Below are 20,759 nucleotides of genomic sequence, written 5' to 3'. Positions count from 1 at the left end.
TTCAGCCTGGGGAGGAGAGGAGGGAATGGGTATTTGGTAGATGACATCCATTGCAAAAAAAAGTTGGTTGCAAAGAGGGCCGAGATCAATTGTAAGGGGCTCAGATTGCAGCAGGGGAGAGTTCGGGTCAGTTATTGAAGAAGAGCTTCCTACCCATGATGGTGGCTGAGCTCTGGAAGAGATCGACTGGGGAAAGTGTGGTGTCACCACCATGTGGTGTTTGCAAGGGCATGCTGGGCAACCAGTTGTCTGGGATGGTTTAGACTGGGATGGTCCTTACGCAGAAGGATGGACTAGACATGACCTTTCCAGTGCCCCTCTGGCCCTGTGTTGCTCTGCGCCTAAGCAAGGCTGCATACCAGAGGAGGAAAGCTGGGTAGATCTGGGGATTTTCTTGCCCTTGTTCCTCCCACCCAACCGTTCTTACCTGGGGCAAGCCCTTCCATAAATGTGCCTGTTGCCATTTTTTGTTGGCGGGGAAGGGTGGTCCCAAGACAAAAGCTGTGGGTTTCAAGGTTCATGGCCTTGTGCATATATCTAAAAGAGACTGGATGGAGGGAATGGTCAAAAGTCCTCCCAACCCGGGGTCAATGCCCCTTTTGGCATAGCAATGCCACTCCAAGGCAAAGCCGCCATTAGGACTCGTGTTGAGCCAGTGGGACTAGGGCAAGGGGAAGCGACTTGTCTAAGTTCATGGAGGGGCAGAGCTGCGGATGAACCCCAGGAGTCCCAAACTGCCAGACACTATTCTCCCTCATCCCTGTGAAGGAGTCCCAGGTTCTCCGGTGAGGCCCGCCTCGATGATGGCCCACCTCCCCTAGCCGTAACGCTACTTCACCTGCAGCACTTTGCCCTGAGGGCCCTCGTCAAAAAGCAGGGCCTGCTGATACAACGGGTCACAGGTCTTCTTGGCTGTCTTGGTCTTCTTTTTGGCCAAGCAGGCTCCGTTCTCCAACAGATAGACTTTAACATAGGTCGCTGCATTGGCAAAAATATAAAACAATGAAGAGAGAGATGGACAACAAGCTTTCGCCATCCTCGATGGCAACCGTTGGTTTTGGCCCTCTTTTGCAGTGGGGAAACCGAGGCACGCTGCAGCGTATGCCCTGCACTATAGTGGGGGGAGTGGGTGATTTGGGAATGGGGCATTTGAAGGTAGGTCCCCTGGCTGGTCAGAGGTAAGGTCATGCCCTACTTTGTTGTAGAGCTGTTGTGCAAGGACTGAGACATAGACACCTACCAGGGATGGACTTGGAGCCCATCTTCGGCATGAGACCCCTGGCCTGTATCACTTCCACCTCCAGCTGCCCATTCCTGTCGGTCATCCCAATGTGGACATCACCTAGAGCAGACAGGAGAGACATGAGACTCAACAGCCTTATCAAGTGCCATCGTGTGTGAAGGATGCATCACACTCAGCTGAAGCCATGGATCTTCACTGTATGCTCATGTGTCCAAACATGCTCCAGCAAACAACCCATCGTTGCCCTTGGGTTCAGTAGCCATGCCCTCTTTGCCTGCTGGTCTGGGGCTTCCTCCACCATCCTGCAGCTGCTCTAAAGCCTCAGGTGTGCTGCAGAGCCAAGTCCTTCGTGCCCAGGGTCTTGGCGCAGCTCGGGTGCTGGAGCTTGGCTGGAGCATGGAGCTGCTGGAAGATAGGCTTCCATCTTGAACAGCTTAGAAATAACTGAAGAGCTGTCGGACCCCTTTCTGGAGAAAGTAGGGATGGGAGCATGTCTCAGAGAGCCTAGGCACCTTACCAGAGCAGGGCAAAGTGGGAGAGCATTCAGAGCAAGGCAACGCCTGCTGGGCAGCCATCCAGGGGCCAAGCTGAGCATGCTAACACAGGATGTCTGAAACATCCAGGGTCTTGTGTCTGTCCATGCACATCCACGTCTCCCCGTCCATTGCAAAACACACCTTCCCCCCCAACCTGAAACAACCGCTTGGGAGATTGCCGCCTGTTGGGGATGGGTGTGCTAGGAAGACAATTCAGCAAGAACTGGAAAGCATTTGCAGGCACCTAAGAGCTGAGGACACGGTGCTGGAGTCGGGGGTGAGGGAGACCGCAGGGGTCGTTGGCCTCTTTCTAACTGTAGCGTGTTGTGGGTCCGACTCTAGATGAGTCCCCAACAATTAGTTTGCTACAAGTCTGGGGTGGAAACTTGTTCTGCCTCAGCTGCAGCTCGTTTTCGGGGGGCTGCTAGAGAATCCTAGAGAGGGTCCGTGTCTCCATCCAGGCTTCGAGATCCCTGAAGGGTCTTTGGCATCAGACAGACTCCTTCCACCACCCCTGACTTGCACCCACCAAGGCCGAATCCTCCCTCTGGTCTTACATCTCCCGCCCTCGTCTAAACCTCTGACAGAAGGCAGGACAAATTGGCACCTTAAAGCACTAAACAAATTCAAGGTGCTGCCCTGCCCTACCCTGACTTTGCACCAACACAGCTAACTCTTTCTAAAACTCAGAGTCTTTGTGCGGGTCATTTCTATCTTTGGGCAGAGATCCGAGGAAGGGTACGGTGAAACCCGAAAGCTTCTCTCGAGTCTATCCCAACCATGCAGCTGGTGCAAGAAGGGATCGCCCACAAAAATCATCAATTTTTTGGATTTTGTGCCCATTCCTTTCCTTGGCTGGCAGAGGGCAGCAGAGGCCCGTGCATTCTCCCGCTGCAGCTGCAACAGTGAGCGGCTCAGCAGGGAGAGAGTTTGGTTTGCAGGAGCAAGAGGAAGCAAAGACAAAGTCCTTCCCCAGCACCCTTGTGCAGGGACCAAGCATCCAGCAAAAATTACATGACCTGCAGCAGGGAAGGCCGCGGAGAGGAAAAGAGAGACATGAAGGGGCAGAAGGGCTATAAAAGGAGAGAAAACGCTTCCAAGGTTGCAGTACTGATGCCTTATACTGCTTGCTTTGGCCAACGCAACACCTACACCTGCAAGCCTCAGGAGTGCATAGCAGGTAGGTCCCATCACTGGATGGACACCTTCTGCCACCATCTCCTGAAGCCTAGGGGGAGGGAGCAGGTGATGGCAGCGTGTTGTCCTGGGGTTTATAAAACTTGGAAAGCTTGGAGCAAAGTTTGCTTTTAAGAGATAGGTGGGACTCGAGGCACGGCACCCCACGAGAACTGGGAGGGTGCTGACAAAGATGACTGTGGCTACGGCAGGGAGTGTCAGGGATGGAGGGTGAATGGCTCGGGGGTTTCCCTTGTGCCCTAAGGTAAAGTGGCTCCTTTCCTTCTCCGGTCTCAAAACTGCTAGAGAAACAGCTATTCAAAAATGGCATTAAACACACAACAGCTCCCAAGGTGAGCTGGGTCCTGCCTCCTGCTGCGGGGAGGGGTGCGGAGGCAAGACTGCTCTGCTATTGAAGGCCTGGCTATTCCTCCAGCCGCCGAGCAGGTCTCCAGACCACCCATCCCCTGTTCGGATGATCCCTCCGATGCTGGTTGTCTCTGCTCCACTCCAGAAGTGGCAGAATTTCACTGCAGAGAGGGCAGAAACCCTTGGACAGGACGTCATCGGGGAAAAGGAGGCCTGCTTCACTCAAAGCAAGAGCATCGTTTTAGGAGCACGGGGCTAGAAGGGGCTGCCTGAGCTGCTGAGTCCGGTCCCCTGCATCTGCAGGCAGTTGTGAGCCAAAGGCATCCCCCAAAGAGCTGCCTGGGACCCTCGCGTGCAGCTACAAGGCAACTACACCGAAGAGTGCAAGATACAGGCTGGGCACAGAGAAACGCCGCCCCTTCCTCCCTGGGCCGGGGGGTGCCCCCACCCTCTCGTGACACGGGGACTCACCCATCGGAGGTGTCGCCAGCGTCTGCCGGCCCACGATCTGCGCCGGCCCCAGCCCATCTAAGAAGTCGCTGAACTGGCTTTCGGCTCCCAGCCGGGTGGTGGGGAAAATGAACCTGAAATTGGGGTGAGGGGAGGAGAACGACAGGACGTTTGGGGTGAGACGTGCCCCTGCAGACATGGGGTTTCAGCCCCCAGGCTTTTGTATGGGGAAGCATGTCCCGCCCAAGGGTCTCAAAGCAGGGGCCCATTGATGCAGAAGGGGAAACTGAGGCACGGGAGAAGACAAGCACCTCTCTACGGTGCATCAGTGGCTGAGCTGGGAGTTGTGGAGCTCACCCATCCGCTGTCCGGACCCAAAAATAAATCCAATTACTGGGCTCTGCCTTCTGGGGGCTGCTCTGAATTGTTCATAACCCTGTGGTCCTGCTGGGCTGAGCCCAAGGGCACCCGTCCTTCCTGTTTCCTTGGGGAATGGCTCAAAGCAAACCCCATCGCTTAGGGCTTGCTAATGAGGCCAGGCGAAGCCCAGGAGACCACCGCCCTAGGCAACCTCCTCATCACAGAGACCTCCTTGCTGCCTACATCAGACCAGCTGCCGCAGCCCAAGGCATGTGCCCTGGAGAGAGAGCTGCAGCTGTGGCCTTTGAGCCCACCCGGGAACATCTGTGTGTCCTTGCTCCTGCACCTGGATGCCACCCCCAGCCCTGAGCCCAGGCCTTACGTGCCGTCGGAGCTGTTGCTGTTGGTGCTGCCATCGGTGGACTCCCGGCTGCCCTGCCGCGTCACCCTGCTCCTCATCTCCACCGCGATGCCCGTCTCTGTGCTCCTCCGGATGTTGCTGCGCAGCTTCTTGGGACCGCCGTCTGCAAGGGGAACGTGGGCGACATGGGCTGAGAGATGCCCCTCTGCCCACCTCCAAGGGATGGGAGCCCAGTGTCTTCACCCGGCCCCTCTCTGCATCCTCTGGGGGTGACAGCACATGGCCAAGCCCCCTGGACAGGGAAGCTATGAGGATCCCTGCTGAGTGTGGCCTCCAATGCAAGGAGATGCCTGACTTTTGGGGGCATGAGCCCACGTTGCTGACCAGGCCCTCGTGGGGTTCCTGTAATCCAACTCCGCTCCTCTGACCCCATGACACTGCCAGGGTGAAGCTCACATATGCAAGAAGTCTGGCATTCCCAGAGCCTGTTCCCAACCTGGAACAGCGCTGCTGAGAAAGCAGAAGCCACCCCCGATACCATCCTTGCCACTCCCAATACCCTCCGCTTTGGCTCTGCTGAATACAGAAATAACACAGCCGCCTAAAAAAAAAACCCCACGTGCCATTTCCCCTGGGAAGGAAAGGATGAATCAGCTGCACATGACAGATGCTAGACACCTCTCCCAGCTCCGCTGCATCGCACTTAGGGACCACGGCAGAGCCAGCACCCCCTGCCTGAGCATGGCAGGAAGCAGGGATGGGCGCTGGTGTGGGGGAAAGGGTGTAATCAGGAGGGAGGCAAACCCTGCTGCCGTGGCAAAGAGGCCAAACTCCCCGCGGACTGGGGCAGCTTGGCTCAGTGTTGTTTCCCCTGAGCTGATCTCTCCCCTGAGCTAAGTCTGTCGGGGCCAGGCAAGTCCGCACCGCTGTCCTGGAGCCTGCTGGACACCAGGACCTTGACAGCACCTCCCGCTCAGTGGCACTGCCATGTTCCCAGGTGCGGGTGGGAGCATGCTTCCCTGAGCGCGCAGGGTAGAGGTCCCAGAGGAGGCAGGCTGCTGGGCTGGGTGGAGCCGACGGCCACCCCCATCCGCTGCACCCCCCTTGGGCCTGATTCTAGGACTTAGGAGCCTGAAAACCCCCTCCAGCCCCTCTGCCTGCTCCCTGCCGGTGTCGCGATGGGCAAGTCCAGCCCCTGCCCTCTCACCGGCACCACGCTCCAGCCGAAAGGCTTCAGATCTCCTGGGGGACGTGGCCTTTGCTACTGCCCTTTCCACTGCTGCAGCAGGGAGTGAAGGGGCCGGCTGTGGTGGTCTCTGCCCTGCACAGCTGCCCCAGGGGTGCTAGGAGGCAGAGGAGAGAATCAAAGGGCTCCAAGCAGAGAGAGCATCGCAGCAGGGCCCCAGGGCCGTGTTGGCAGCGGGCTGCCCCTGAGCCTTTGATCCATTATTCACCAGGGAGCCATGCAACCTTTGCACAAAAGCCCTTCAGGTCCCTTTCATGTGCCTGCTCCCCTCCCAGCCGGGAAGGGCATCGCTGGCATGTCCCCAGCATGAGCCTTGCTGTGCTCCCCCTTGGCAGGACCCTGCTGCTCAAGATGCCCCCTCGCCCTGAGCTCCAGGAAACCTCCTGCCCCTTTGACCCCAGCCTCCAGGAGTCTCATCCTTGTCTGGCAATAGCAAATGAGACCCATGCACAGGAAGCCCCCGCAGCAGGTGCCCACCTGTTATACCTGCAGTAGATAGGACACCGCCCTCATCCATCCGCTCTCCATCACTTATAGGAACAGAGTCCTGGCAGTAAGCACATGAGCTGCAAGGAAGAGCCCCCCCCCCACCCTCCTACGGGGTCTGCACTGAACAGAGACATCCCAAACTCAGCCCACTGGTAACCAGTCCACCCCCGCCCGGTGCCCAGCCACAGCGAGCTGCGAAGCACGCGGCGGAGGTTTTCATGCGAGCAGGCCACCTGCCGAGCCGATCGAGATCCCAAAATAAACTAGGCTATATTTAAATGCACCCAATGCAGAGCATGGTTAGGAGCCTCCACTTTTATGGCACTGCCAACTGCGGGGGCTGGACTCCCTCTCTGCGGAGATGTGGCCTAGTGGTCCTCTCTCTCCACTGGGATGGCCTGGATGCTTCCTCCCACACACCTGGCGTTTTGCTGGGAGCCTCCAAAGGGCCAGAATCCAGCTCAGGTGCTGAGCTGAACTCAGAAACATGGGGGATCGGTGAATCTGAGCTGAATCTGCACCGAACACTAGGAGCTGCTGCAGGAGCAGTGAAACCCTGCCTGAAATCCGGGTTCCCCCTTTGAGAGCAGCCCCGTACGCATCATGGGCAAAGCCCCAGACTTGGTGAGGCATCAAGCCCCGCATCCGGCTGCTGGAAATCCCACGGAAACAGGTTTGGCTGCCCGGTGCAGCCTGAGTGATTGCAAAGACACAGTATCCTAATGTCGGAGCACTGCACCACGCTTCCCCCCTTGCAAGAGAGTGCTAGCCCTGCCACTGTGCTGCTGTGAAACAGAGGTGCTGGGGGGCTGTGACTTGCTCAGGATCCCATAGAGTCAGTGAGATGAAGCCGGGCACTGAACCCAGGTGTCCCGAGCCCCGGCCCAATGGTTTAACCAGCAGAAGAGCAAAGGAAGAAAACACGGGGAGACCCTTGATGCAGTGCCTAGAAAAACCGACCTGGACACAGGTGCCAGGATGCAGCTTGCAAACTCCTACTGCCTCGGGGCCGGCAACTTCTTTTGCTCAACAAGCAAAGCCCCAGTCAATTTTTCATGGTTGCCAAGATAAAGGGCAAGCAAAAGATCAGATGCCGCCTGAGCTGGCCAGTTATCAGGGTGATTTTGCAAGCGGGGAGCGTGCTCTGGTTGGATTCCCCAGCAGGACTATGAGGCTGCTTGTTCCCTGGCTAGGAGCCTGGTTTAGAAATGATATGATTCATGTGTGCAAATATCTAGTTGGTCTAATAAAAGACATCACCTCTTCCACGAGTTGGATTCCCTTTTGCCTCTAGACCCATACGGCTACAACCTGGATGCCTGACGTTACTCATGAGTAGCACTGCTGCCTCTGCAAGAAAGAGCCAGGGATTTCTTTTCTGCCCTGAAGGCCTGCCTGGCAGGCCAGCCAAAGGTGTGGGAAGGGGGTTGCCTCGCACAGAGTTTGTTCTTCCTTAATCCCCCCCTCCTCCACCCTCCTTTCAATTTGACTCGGACTCTGTGCAGCATCTTCCCCGTCAGGGTTGCCATGGCGATGCTGTCTGCAACGCGGCGGGACCCCTGCAGCCAACCCCATGGTCCCCTCCCTGCTAACGGGATCAAGGAGATGCCACGGAGACCTCCCACCCGCCGGGGTGGACAAGAGAAGGAAGGCATCAGATCAGCTGGCTGAGTGCAGAAGAGGGGAAGCAACTGAGGAAAGGGTTGGGGTCAAACAGATCATTACCAGGGTCGCACAGATCGTTACTCAGCTCCAAAAGCCCGTCAGGGTGCCTGCTTGCTCTGCTCAGCACCATCCATTTAGCTAACGTGGGCGGCTCACCAGCTCCAGTGTCACACAGACGTGGGCTGAAAGTAATGTTTTGGCAGGGCCGGGGCCTGCCTTTATGCCCCAGTTCTTCTCTGGGAGAAGGAGCTGGTTCTTCCCCCTGGGGCTGGGTGAAGCCCTTAGCCCAGCCTGGCTTGCATTCGCTGTTGCCTTTGCAACTGCTCCCTTGATTCACATTGTTTGCCAGAGATACGGGATGCTAGGAAGAACAGGCACATGCATGCGGAAATGTAAGATGCCTCTGTCTGTTGTCATGCTTATGCATTACTAGTACCCACCCCGTGGCTGGCTTGAATGCAACCAGCAAGGTGTCTTGTAGCAGCACGCCTTCTGCTTCCCTGGCACCCTCTGTGTGGGTATGGGGTGCAGCTGGCATCGCCTTGAGCATGCACGCTGCATGGCCTCAGAGCCTTCCCCCTGGCGGCATGGGTTTATGAGTAAGGAGGTGGGATCATTGGGCAGCCAAAAGTTGTTTAGCGCTGTATGCTGTTGGCTGTGGCTGTGACTGCTCCTCACCCCAGACAGCTGCCTCCTCTTCCCCTCCGGCCCAGCCTGGGATACTTGGCCTTCCTGCAGCTCAGGGACAGTGGTGGAGGGGGATCATAGCCTTGGCGGGAGGTAAAATGAAGCGCTATCTCTTGGGCATAGCAAATGAGCAGGAATCTTATATCCCTTCCGCTGACGTTGGCCCGTTCACCTGTGTGCCTCAGTTTCCCCACTTTTTATACCCTCTCGTCAGACAGGAATGCATCAAGAGCTAACATCAGCATTAGGCAGAGGAAGGGAGATGAGTGGGAAGAGTCTGACCCCAGCCACCCTTCCACCCAGGGAGCAGTGTCCAGCTGGCTGAGCTGTCCCGTCGCATGTGTGCTGGGAGCAAGGTCAAATAGGCCTGTGAGCTGGAAGTGGTACCCCTAGCTGGTAAAGGAGGAAACCCATGCTTCTGCCAACAGCAAGGCTGCTCAAGTGGCCAAATGAAACTGCTCCTGCAGACTTTGGCCATACTGCAGTGGGACTGGATGGGCAGGGTATCCTCCAGGATGTCCCCTTTGAGACTGCGGGGCAATCTCCCAGTCACCGTTTGCTAGAAAGAGGGAAGTCAGGGGGCATCCAAGCCCACCCAGGCTCTGGATCTCAGCTCCAGGCCCCATGTCCCACTGGTGTCCATTGGTGTCAACAGGGGAATTTGGCCCCCGGCATCTCCAGGGAGCTTCTTTCTCTTTGATGGATTTGCTTCAAACTTCCCGGTTCGAGCTGAACTCAGAGCCAGAGGCTTCACTTTTCAGTGCAGGGCCCCTGCAGACTGAGGCAGGGAGACTGAGGCTTGGCTCAGGGGCAAGGAGGTGGAGGAGGGACCAGGCCGCGGGGGGGACAGGTGAGAGATGACTGGGGCACCCATGGCTGGGACAGAGGTGGTGTCATGCCTCAGCGCGGGAGCAAAACCCAGTGCTCCAGGAGTGCAGCACACCCTTGATCTGCCACTTGAGAGCCGTGGATTTTGGCAGTGGGGTGGGCTAGACATCCCAAAGATGGCAACCGAGGAGCGATCCAGGGCCAGGGAAGGAGCCATTCCTTCTCCCATGTGCTGACAGGAGCAGAAGCCATTGGCCACCGTCCCAAATGCTGCAGCCACTGGCTTGGAAATGCCCCTGCCCTCCAGTACAAGCCCCGGTTACCATCCCCTTTGGCTCTGCTGCAGCCTCCTCCTTGGCCTTGAGGGGCAGGAGCCCTTGCAGCCCACAGGAGAAGGGCCACGCGGCCTGGCTTTGCTTCAGGTGCTGCAGCCTGAGCCAGCAGGAGGAAGGAGGAGACGGGGAGATGGAGCAAGGGAAGGAAACAGGGGAGCGAGACCAGGCAAATGGAAAAGCCATGCAGCCAGGCAGGGATAATAAGCAGAGAAACCAGGCAGAGCCACATGAGACTGCTCCTCTCCACTCGCCTGGTCCCAGATCATCCCCATCCGTGTTTCGCACTCGCCTCCCCCATCACCTTCCTGCTTCGGTCGCAGGTTGCCATGCCAACCCCTCCCCATCCCTTCCTCCCCACCCCCCCAATCTGGTTTCTTGCCCTCGCTAATGCTAATTTGCTCTGGCATCCCTCGGCTGCCCGTGGACCTGGTCCGCGGTTCATCACGTGCCCGGCTGTGCCGTGACAGAGAGCAGGCGCTGGCCGGGGGAGCATCTCGTGCCAGAGCAAATGACTCCTGCTACTTCCAGCCTGGCTCGCTTGCATGGACCAGCCCTGCCCTGGGCTTCAGTGGGGTCGTTTCCCATTTACCCCAAAGCGAGGGGGAGCAGAGCGCACCCCAGAGACTGAAATGGGTCTTTCGGGGGCGAGGGAAAGAAGCATCGGGGTCCTGATTTCCACAGGGTGTAGCAAGGGTTTGCTTGCACTGGAGTCCAGGATGGGTCAAATTCAATCCTGACACTTGAGGGACATAGTGAAGGTGCTGGCATGTAACCCTGAGAAAAGAAGGGGCCCGATTCTCTTCTTGGCCCCAGGTGCTCAGACCCTATGGGAGAGACGTAGGCTCCAGTGGCTGGAAGGAAGGAGACGGGAGCCAACCTGCTCTGTGCCATCTCCCCACCCAACTCCCTGCTGTCCCTGGAGGCCCATCCAGCCCCCAGCACATTCACTCTGCACATCTTCCACCCTCTGTAAACAGGGCTGAACCAAGCTCCTGACCCCTGAGAGTGAGTGGCTTGTGTCACTAGTCCCATTTTCCAGATGGAAAAACAAAGCCCCAGGTGGGGGTATGGTTTGCCCATCGTCCCACCAGGAATCAGTAGTATCTTTTGTGTTAGAGAGGACTTCAGTGGTTGTAAAAGGGGAGTCTCTCCCGAAGCTGCAGGACATTTGCACAGACCCTGTTGTTCTCTCGGGGTGCGGACAGACAAATTTTCCCAGTTAAAAGTGAGGGGTGAATGACTGCAGATCTGCTGATCCACGGCAACTGTTTCGTCTCTCCTCTCTACCCGTGATATAACCTCTATCGTGCAATGCACTGAAGCTAAACTGGAGCAGTTTACCCCTGAACGAAACCCTTGGATGATGAGACAGAGTGGATCCATATAAGAGACACTCTGGATCAACTCGTGCCGGGGAAGCACCCCTTCATTTTGCATTTGGTATATTTTGCCAGTTCAGAGATCCTGTGTAGACCCCTCTTTGCAGACTCTTTCCCAGCCCAGGCTACCACATAGGTGAGGAGGGGCCTTCCTACATCCCAGGCTGGCCTGAGTGGTCCCGGCCAAACCCCGCTGACCTGCTGCGGACCACACTCCTTCGGGCACTGGGGACCACTGGTAGCTGTCACGATGCAGGTGAAGACGATGATACGGCCAAACCAGTTTCATGCTTCAGGACCTAACCTGATTACTGCGGAGGTCAAGAAGAAACCTGCCCTCTCCTCTCGCCACGTACTGCATTGCACCACTGCCCGGGTGCATTCGGGGGCTGGGGGTGGAAGGAGACGGTTTTGTTTCCCGCAGGAGCTTGAGGCATCGCCCAGTGTCAGAGGCAGGAAACTAGATGAGACAGTGAGCTGATCGGAGATGGCAGATAATCCCAGTAATGCATGATTCATCTCCCTTGACTAGACACCGAATGTGGGCCAGTCTCCAAATGCCACCAGCCCACATATGACCAGCATCTCCTGCTTGCTGGAAAAACACCCACCTCCCATGGGGGCTGGGCAGGGCACGAAAAGAGAAGCCACCAACCGGGGCTAACAAGGCACAGCGACTGGCACTCAGGGGACATGGGCTCTCCGCCTTGTCCCCAGGGCCACAACATGAGACCCCCGTCATGCCCATCACTTGACAATGGGATTTCGTGCCCATCTCTTTCCTGCCAGTGCGCATTTGATACCTTCATCTATTGCTGCTCGGAGGTGGGGCCAAACTTGCCTGTCACCTGGGACTCGGTCTTCATTTCTGTTATCTGGAACGAGGTACCAGCAGCTGTGATAACTCTATCTAGCTCTGGTATTTCTGGGTCCCTCATCACCATAGGAGGTGAGCACCTCGGCATCCTTAATGAGTTCATCCTCGCAGCCTCCTGGGAGGGAGGAAAAGGCTGGGGGGTTTTCCACTTTTGCTTTTGTAAGGTTTTACTGGAAGCCTGGACCACGGGGCTTGGAAATCACAGGCTAGCACCCTAACCATTGGGCAGGGTGGACCTGTGTGAAGAACTGGATGTTTGGTTTCCTGGCGAATTCAAAAAGGAAAATTGAAAGCAAAAAAAAAAAAAAAATCTGGGTCACCATGAAAATCATCCAGTTTTCTGGCTGAAAACGCCAAAAAAGGGGGTTTTGTTTAAGTCAAATGAAACATTTTGTTTCAGCCAAAATGAAATACTTTGTTTTGCTTTCTTTTTTTTTTTTTCCATCTCACTGTTTTAATGTTTTATTCGAGTTAGGACAATTTAGTCCTGGCATGTTGCTGCCGCAGGAAAAATCAAAATGTTTTCTTTCCAATTTGTCATAATGAAATGGTTGGACTTTGCCAATTTTTTTTTTTTTTTTTTTGGAAATGAAGTAATTTGCTTAATTTGGCAATTTTTTTTTTAATTTTTTTTTGGTGAGAAACCACAGCCCATGCAGTGGATGTTATTAGAAACCAGACCCTCATACAGCACAAGTCTGCTTTCTGTGACAGTTGTGTATTGCAATTGTTCAGCTCACCATTTCCCCCCATATATAAAAGTAGATAAATAAAGGTAAATTATTTGTGGCAATATTCTGTGCGTGGAATTCCTTTTCTTTCAAAATACTCTGGGTATTTGGTCAAAAATGCAAAAGAAAAAGTGACGAAAAGTTCAGTTTTTCCACTGACAAGGAGGCGCAGGGGGGAGCAGGGAGTGGAGGGAAGAGGTAGGAAATTCCATAAAAAATTTTGGAACAAAAACTTTCATTTCAGTTTTCACGGAAAACCTTTACTAGTGTTTACTGGGTCTAATAGGTGGCCAACTGGGTTGTTTTCTGCTTTATAGATATATAACTGGTGGTGCCTACAATTCGGCTCCTGACTTCAAAATAAAACAGGAGCTGATCAGTCACTCTCAGATTTCATGGGAAGCCCATAGGAAGGAAAAGCCTTCTTTAAAAGTCAGATATCTAAAATCAGTGAGTGACCTTGCATCCTGGGCTGCACAGTGCTTTAAGTCCAGGAGCTCTGGGGCAGGTGCTAAGAGAGGGCAATTAAGGGTTGCAACCCACAGGCTGGGGCTTGCAACCAGAGCCAGGCTCCTCTCTTTTCTTCTCTCAAACGATCAGGACAAGCTCTGGGAAGGAGGACAGTATATAATCTGCATCGTTCTTGCTAGCCTGCTAATCAGCCCCAGGTTGAGATGGGCTGGAGGTGGATTTTGGTAGTTGCCAGGCCTTGGAGGACCCCTGGAAGAAGCAAGCTGCTTCCTTGCAAAGGTGAAAATATTTTCTTATGCTGATTTTGTTTCAAGCCTTTCCTTCTTGGCAAAGCTTTCCTGCCACTTCCCACAGAGCTGGGCACAAGTCGTGTAATGGGCCAGCTAGCCTGGGTTGCAGCCTGCTGCACTTAGTGAAGCATGTACATGCTTGCTGGGTTCCTGTCTTCAGGAAACCGCTCTTGGTAACTGGGGGGGGTGGTGGGGAAAGGGCTGAAAGTGCCGCAGGGGACTTCAGAGCTCCCTAAATCTCCCAGGAATTAGTAAAAGGTTATGGGAGGCTTAAAAGAGTGACTTTTTCCTTCCCCCATGTGCATACCTGGCACTGCTCAGGGATTTGAAACACTTCCAGCCCAGACAGATAAAGTTTCATTACCCATAATTATCTTCCCTGAGATAGAGGAGGGCTGGAAGCTGCAAAGCAGCAATGGCACTACATCTACTCAGGGCTGTGACACTAATTGATCAACAAAGTCTCCCCTTCTACTCCCAATTACATCTGTGCTGGTGCCAAGTGTCTCAAGGGTCAGCGTGTGATGGCAGATGGAGGCAGACAGTGTGATGGATGGCAAGGTGTGGACTGGAGGTGAGAGACAGCCAGGAGCTGGCGCTCCTGATGGCTTGATGCCTGTTCCCTGTGCATGCGAGTGTTTGGAAATGCCTGGCACGGATCAGATTTGTCTGGCAAATTGAGGGCTGGCTCAGTAGGACCACTCGCACGAGTAAGTGTGAGCTAGCGGTGAGTAATGGGATGAGGACACCCTCCGAGACAAAGGGAGAGTTCCATCTCCTCTTTCAAACCGTGGCAGTCTTACGGTGGGACAGCGCTAAGGTGCAGGCGAGATGGGCTGGAGAGGTTCTGCTCGGGTTATGTATCGCCGACCTGCAGGAGCCCAGCTGGGGAAATCTCTAATGGGATGCTGATCTCTGGCACCGGCGTTCAAGGTCAAACCTATCTGAGCATGAAAGCGAGATGGCTTGTCAGCACTTCCCTTCTGCCTTCCTGTGAAATGCATTGGTAGGAGCTCGGCTTATCGCAGCCTAGCGCACAGCCACAGTGAGTGGCCCCTCTTCCCCCCCCCCTTGCTTATCTTGACAATCTCTGCAGATAAAGCAGGAGCTGAATATCTTTCCCCCCTCCCCCAATAAAACCCCCCCAACTTTTTAACCAGCTCCTCTTGGCCTTGAACCTCTTAGGAGGCCCATCTCACAACCTTACTCTAACTCGGGGCTGTCCAAGTTTGAAGCCACTGGGGGCCACACCAGCAGGGGTGAGGCAAGCCATGGGCCACCAAACCATACAGATGTTCCCCATGTGTGCACACACTTCTCTGCACACCCACTGCTTCGCTGGACTGTGTACCCCCCCACCCCCACTTCTGCACTGCCTGGGCACAATTCCCTCCCTCCCATTGCAGTATGTTACCCTTTCCTTTCCTCTGCCCCCACTGTTGCCCCGTGTGTGTGTGTGTGTGTGTGTGTGTGTGGCCTGGGCTCACCCCTGACTCCCCTTGCTGCACTGCCCTGGAGCAGGTGCAGGAAGTAGCTGCTGGAGGAGAGGGGGGGACCCCAGAGATGCCAGCTGCTAATCCACTGCCCTATTCATCCCCATGTCTATCTACTGGATCACATTAGATCAGATCTGGCCTCCACTCTGTGAGGCAGCCCAGATATCTGCCAGTTAGGACATCAGCCTAGGACTCGGGGGAAATCCAGATTTAAGCTGCTGCCCTGCCACAGCCTTCACACATGACCCGGGGCATGTCAGTCTGTCTGGGCCCTTGGTTCTCCATCTGCTAAACTGGGATAACAGCCGCTCCTTTCCTCATGGGAGTGTGTGACCATGAGCATATCAAGCGTTGCAAGCTGTCTGGATACTGCACTGCGGGTGGGCACACAAGTACCTCTTTCACCGCTTCTATCCTGAACCGAGTTGGTCAGACCACTGGGACGTGAACACGATGTCCACACACAAGGTCTTGCAATTTCTGTAGCTTAAGCCAACACCTTAGCAACAAGAAAAGGAGGGCTGGGGACAGGTGCTGAGCAGGTGTGCCCCAGACAAAAGGGCCACCTGACACTTGTGGTGAACTTCCCCTACAGTGCCCCATGAGCATGCCCTGACCCAGATCTAGAAGTCCAGTGATGGGAAGTCAGTCCCATTTAGTTGACCTAGGAGATCAAGCTAATGCCAGATGTAGGAGGGGGGTTTAGTGATGTGGGCACTCGTCCGTCCACTTCCCACCCAGCACTAAGAGCCCAAGCCAGGGCCTTTCTATACAACCATCTGAATGCAAAAAGAACAGGGTGGGTTACATTGCTCTTGGTGCCTTGGAGCAACATGTCCCGTAGTTGTGTGATGGGATTGATTTCTGTGCGGTTCTATGAACAGACTGCACAAGGATTTGCATGGGGTGGTTCGGATCGGGGTGATACTGTCTCGAGAAGGGGGTTGGACTAGATCAGCCGTTCCCAATCTGTAGTACGGGTACCACCAGTGGTACGCAGACACCTTGTGAGTGGTACGCGTTAACAAACTTATTATAATGACTTGATGTGACAAAAAAGTGCTGGTGGCACGTAAGGTTGTATCGTTTCAAATTGGCGGTGTGCAATCTGTCAGAGTTTGGGAACCGCTGGGCTAGGTGATACCTGGAGGTTTCTTTCAGCCCTGCTTTCCTGCGGCAGCAACTCTGTTTAATAGCAGCTGGTCTTTATTTGCTGCAGGCCCAGGCTTAGATGAGTCTTAGGCATGGCTCTTTGAGAAGACATCCTTGCTGAAGTGGGGACTGGAGGGAGAGGGGGAGGCCTGGCCTGGAGAAACACTGAAGCGGGAGGGGGTGAAAGCAGCATGCAGCAGCTGTACAGGACGACGCTGTTGCCAGACCAGGCGTGATGGCTTTCGTGATTCATCCTCCCTCTCGCCACCCCCTGTACATCATGGGAGCGGGCCCCAGCACCTTCCCTCGAACTCCAGGAACATCTGCTGCCTGCTCAGCAGCTCCCTACCTCTCGCTGACGCTTGTCCATGGTGCTGAAAGCTTCAATAGTTTCAGGGAGTCCCTCCTGCGGGGGACCAGGGATGCTCTGTACCAACCCACCATCCCCTTGAAGGAGCAGGTCTAATGGAAATGGCAGATCTGTGTTATGCTGGCTGGAGCGAAGCAGGCACGTGCTGTCTGTTTGCTGCCGGAGCTGACGCTGAGCTCAGCTGCAGAGAAGCTTTCCTTCCTGGCACCGTGCAGGGTAGATTTGCACTGTGTGGACTAACTAAATCAGTGATGTATAGTGTAAGCTTTTGTGAGTGTGAGCTCACTTCATCAGAAGCTGTGAAAGGACACGCACGGAGCCGTGCATCAAATTCAGAAAGGATGTGGAGAAGCTTGAGAGAGACGCTCGTGATCGGAGGGCAAGACAGCAGGACTTATGAAGAGAGGCTGAGAGTCACGGGACTCTTCAGCCTGGAAAAGCGCAGGCTCAGGGGGGACTCGGTGGCATCCTATAAGTACATCAGGGCATGCATCAGGATCTGGGAGAACATCTGTTTGCCAGAGCGCCCCAAGGGATGACAAGGACCAACGGTCACAAACTCCAAGACCATTTTAGGCTGGACATAAGGAAAAACTTCTTTACTGTCCAAGTCCCTAGGGCCTGGAATAGACTCTCCCCAGAGGTGGTGCAAGCAAATACTCTGGACACTTTCAAGAAACATTTAGATGTTCATCTTGCTGGGATCCTTTGACCCTAGCTGACTTTCTGCCCCTTGCGCAGGGGGCTGGACCCAATGTTCTTGCAAAGTCCCTTCCAGCCCTAATGTCTATGAAATACAGAAACTTGAGTACAAAAGATGGGGAAAGGGGGGCACAGTGCTGGAAGGGATTGTGTATGTGTGTGTCTAGGTGAGGGCTGGGAGTTAGACAGGATGACCCACTGCTGTTGGTTTAGATCTGCTGGCCCAGAAAACTCTTTTAGGGCCGCATTTTTTTTCCTGCAGCCTCATAAATTGGCTGCAAAACTGCAGGGGCAACAGTGCTGCATTCAAGAAGGCCTCTTTATGTGCATGTAAGTAGGTGGCTGGGGGCAGAAGATGGGATGGAGTTCACCCAATGTACAACGGCACATGCAAGAACTACACGGCACCTATGTGATGTGTCAACACCTTTGGGCCTCCATGGGTCTCCAGGTGGCATGGAGGTGACCGTCATGCTAGCCCTCTTCGAAAGAGGCATTGCACCCTCTGTGTGCAACTCATGTGCACCGACAAACTTGGCACATCAGCCCCCCAAACACACGGATCCAGCCCTGTCTGTTCTGGGGGTGGAAGCTGCCATCAGCATTGGCTTTCTCAAGACTGTTTGTCTCGGTGCATGAATTGGATCAATCTTTCCCGTTTCTTTTCACTCTCGGACCCTTCAGGAGGCCTGGGCTCTGTCTCCAGGTGGAGCTTTGCCCAGCTTTGTTTTACTGTTGGGGTTTTATTATTTCTTTTGGATATTCTCTTTGCCTGGCTTGGGGATAATTATAACCCTTCAGAAACCTCTCCGATGTGCGACGCTTGCAAGCTCCAAATTAACTCCTCTTTATATAACATCTCTTTACCAAGCCACGAAATGCCAAGAAGAACCAAAATTAAAAAAAAAAAAAAAGCAATACTTGAAAACGCTGGGACTAAAATGGGTTTTCCGGTTTTCTTTAAACAAAAAAAAATCTATTTTAAGCACTTAAATTTCCCTGAGCCGGAACATTTTGACATTTTTTTTTCCTCTCTGCATTATATTCCTCCCTCCTCTTTAACATTTACTATTAAGTTTTCAGTGAGAAGCAACCACAGCTAGATGAAAAGGGGGCTAAATCCTGAGAAATGTTCTCGCTATTTGTCTTGGCAAAACTCCCACTGAATTTAGCAACTTCTCTCTGCTGGAGCAACGGAGCTCTTTTGCAATTGGAGTAAAGGTTTTCTGTGCAGGGGGGAACTGGTTTGAGACTGGGGGTGAACAGGCACAACCTTGCTACTGTCTCGGGGCCAGGTGTACAGAGCAACATGATGTAAAAGAACAAGCCATTCCAATGTACAAGCTTTTCGGGGGAGGGAGAGGGCAGGAGAAGAAACTGGAGACAAAAATACCATATTTTCTCACATGCAACGTTCTCCAGAATAAAATATGCACCCTCATTTTGAAGGGCAGAATGAAGAGGGGGAGAAAAAAAGATTTTTCTTTTTTATAGTAAGTAGCAGCAGATAGGGCGCCTGGCTTGCTCGCTCGTCTCCCCATGCTGCACCAAGTACAGAGTTGCTTTCACTTTCTCCCAGCCCAAAGAAACTGCTGTGACTGTATCTCCTCTCATATAAAGTACAGCCCAATTTCCAGCATCTGATTTTTGGGGAGAAAAAAGTAAGGCGTGTGTTTTATACGCAAGAAAATATGGTATTAGTCTTGTTACTCACAGCACAATAGAAAGGTGCTCGCCCCCTGGAGATGCCAACCTCGGGATTTGGCCCTAAATTTCTCTCGAACTCTTCAGCCACACAACTCCCATCCTACAGGCCAAGCTCCACTGATGGGCCCCGGCAGTTGGACCCTGCCTGGAGACTGCAGAGCGCCCTGAAAACCCAGCTATAAATGCAAAGGCAAAGCATCGCTAGCATGGGTCCGCACTGCCCTGTAAGGGAACTACCGAACCAAACAGTGCTCGCTGTGGTTACAATGGGCATTTGTACATGTGCTCTGGAGGGGGAGAGGGGGTGCTTTAATTAAAGTGGCTCTCGGAGCCGTTCTAATTGAAGCACCTGGAGCATCACGTGCATCAGCATCCCCATGCTGAAAAATGGCGGCGGGGGTACTTTAACTAAAGCTTGTCGAATGAGCTTTACTTAAAGTGCCCCTGCTGCCACTTTTCAGCACAGGGACGCTAATACACATGACGCTGGAGTTCGCTGGAGCGCAGTCATTGCCATGCCCCAGCAGACCTGAGTAACTGAATCTGCTCCGACGCACTCCAACCGTGTGGAGCAAGGACCTCCCCCCTTGCCCCAGCTCTGCCCCTTGCCCCATTTTCTTACCTGGCTGGTTGAGCTGCAGGGTGCTCTTGCTCCATTGCGACAGCCCCACGATGGCCACCATCTTGGCGCCCAGGCTGGAGCGCCTCTTCTTGTTGGAGGTGATGCTGGCCGAGTCGACGTTGCCCCCGTTGCTCTTCTCGATGTTGTACATCTCGCCGCTGATGCTGGAGCTGCGGACCACGTTCCGTGCCGAGGAGGAGCTCGTCTCCCCGTTAAACATGGTCAGCTACTTGCTCTCCGTCTTGGGGACTCCTGGGTGAGGTCTGCTCTGCAGGGAGACGAGAGGAATCAGTTATGTTTCGCCATGCAGCAACACGGCACAGCACCCGGGCCCGCAAAGGGAGCTTCCCTCAGCGCTGCAGGAGGAACAGGCAGGACCGTGGCAAGGAAGTCTGCACTGATGGCAGAAGGGCATTGCCTTTGAGCTGTTGGTGGCACTTGCTTTAAGACCAAGGGAGCAGGAGCTGGGCAGTGACCTCCATGGTGCAGCCCCGTCACAGAGAAACTTCCCAAGGGCTTTGGTCTGTAAACCTTGAAAGAGGATGCAACTGCTACCTGCTTCATCGGGTCCCAAAGGCTGTCAGGCCCTGGGTGCTGCAGACACATCCAAGACATGGTCCCTGCCTCTGAGCGCATACGACCTGGATGGATCATAACACCCGCTTTAGAGAGGGGAGCTGAGGCCCTGAAGTGACTTGCCCAAGCAGGGGGTCAGTGGCAAAGCTCAAAACTGAACTCCAATGTCCTGAGTCCTAGCCCAGGCTGTAACTATGAGATCAGCTTTGCCCTAGAAAGCATCTGGCTCCAGATGTTCAGAGTCCCAGCAGCCTTGGTCCTAGACTTACTCCCACCCCAGACCCTGCTGTTAGCCCAGCCCTGGGCAGGATTCAGGACTTTGGTTTGCATTTGGGTTCAAGCCTGCCACTTGGTGTGAAAGGCAGAAAGTTCAGCCCCATGTAGATCCACCCAAACCAAGATTATCACGTGCTCTTCTAAGCAAACCCCAGGACCCTAGCAGGATTGGCATTGCAGGGCCCCAGGAAGGGTGTGAATCACTTGACCAAAGAAGGGCCCTGGCTCCCTGCAGTGCCAGGGCACCAGCACCTCTCCTGTATGGAAGGGGAGTCCTGGGTGAGCACGGGGGCTTTGGCTTGGTGCATTGGATGTGGCATCCCTCCAGCTGGTCCCCAAGGCCCCCTGGCAGAGGCTCACAGATG

General features: G+C 54.4%; 1 protein-coding gene across 1 annotated transcript in view; it reads right to left on the bottom strand.

Moving 5' to 3' along the window:
* Positions 1 to 19,808, bottom strand: part of RIMS3 (regulating synaptic membrane exocytosis 3) — a 28,382-nt gene extending 8,574 nt beyond the window's left edge. Inside the window, exons 1-5 of the mRNA XM_019487946.2 lie at positions 19,543 to 19,808; positions 4,517 to 4,658; positions 3,796 to 3,908; positions 1,241 to 1,342; positions 839 to 978 (exon numbers count right to left, since the gene is read on the bottom strand). Coding sequence (XP_019343491.1) covers positions 839 to 978; positions 1,241 to 1,342; positions 3,796 to 3,908; positions 4,517 to 4,658; positions 19,543 to 19,762 — 717 coding nt within the window. The 5' untranslated portion in view covers positions 19,763 to 19,808. The remainder of the gene's footprint in view (positions 1 to 838; positions 979 to 1,240; positions 1,343 to 3,795; positions 3,909 to 4,516; positions 4,659 to 19,542) is intronic.
* Positions 19,809 to 20,759: the final 951 nt, after the last annotated feature.

This window comes from Alligator mississippiensis, chromosome 6 (genome assembly GCF_030867095.1).
Source record: "Alligator mississippiensis isolate rAllMis1 chromosome 6, rAllMis1, whole genome shotgun sequence".
NCBI classification, from domain to species: Eukaryota; Metazoa; Chordata; order Crocodylia; family Alligatoridae; genus Alligator; species Alligator mississippiensis.
This window is presented reverse-complemented; position numbering and strand designations above follow the sequence as displayed.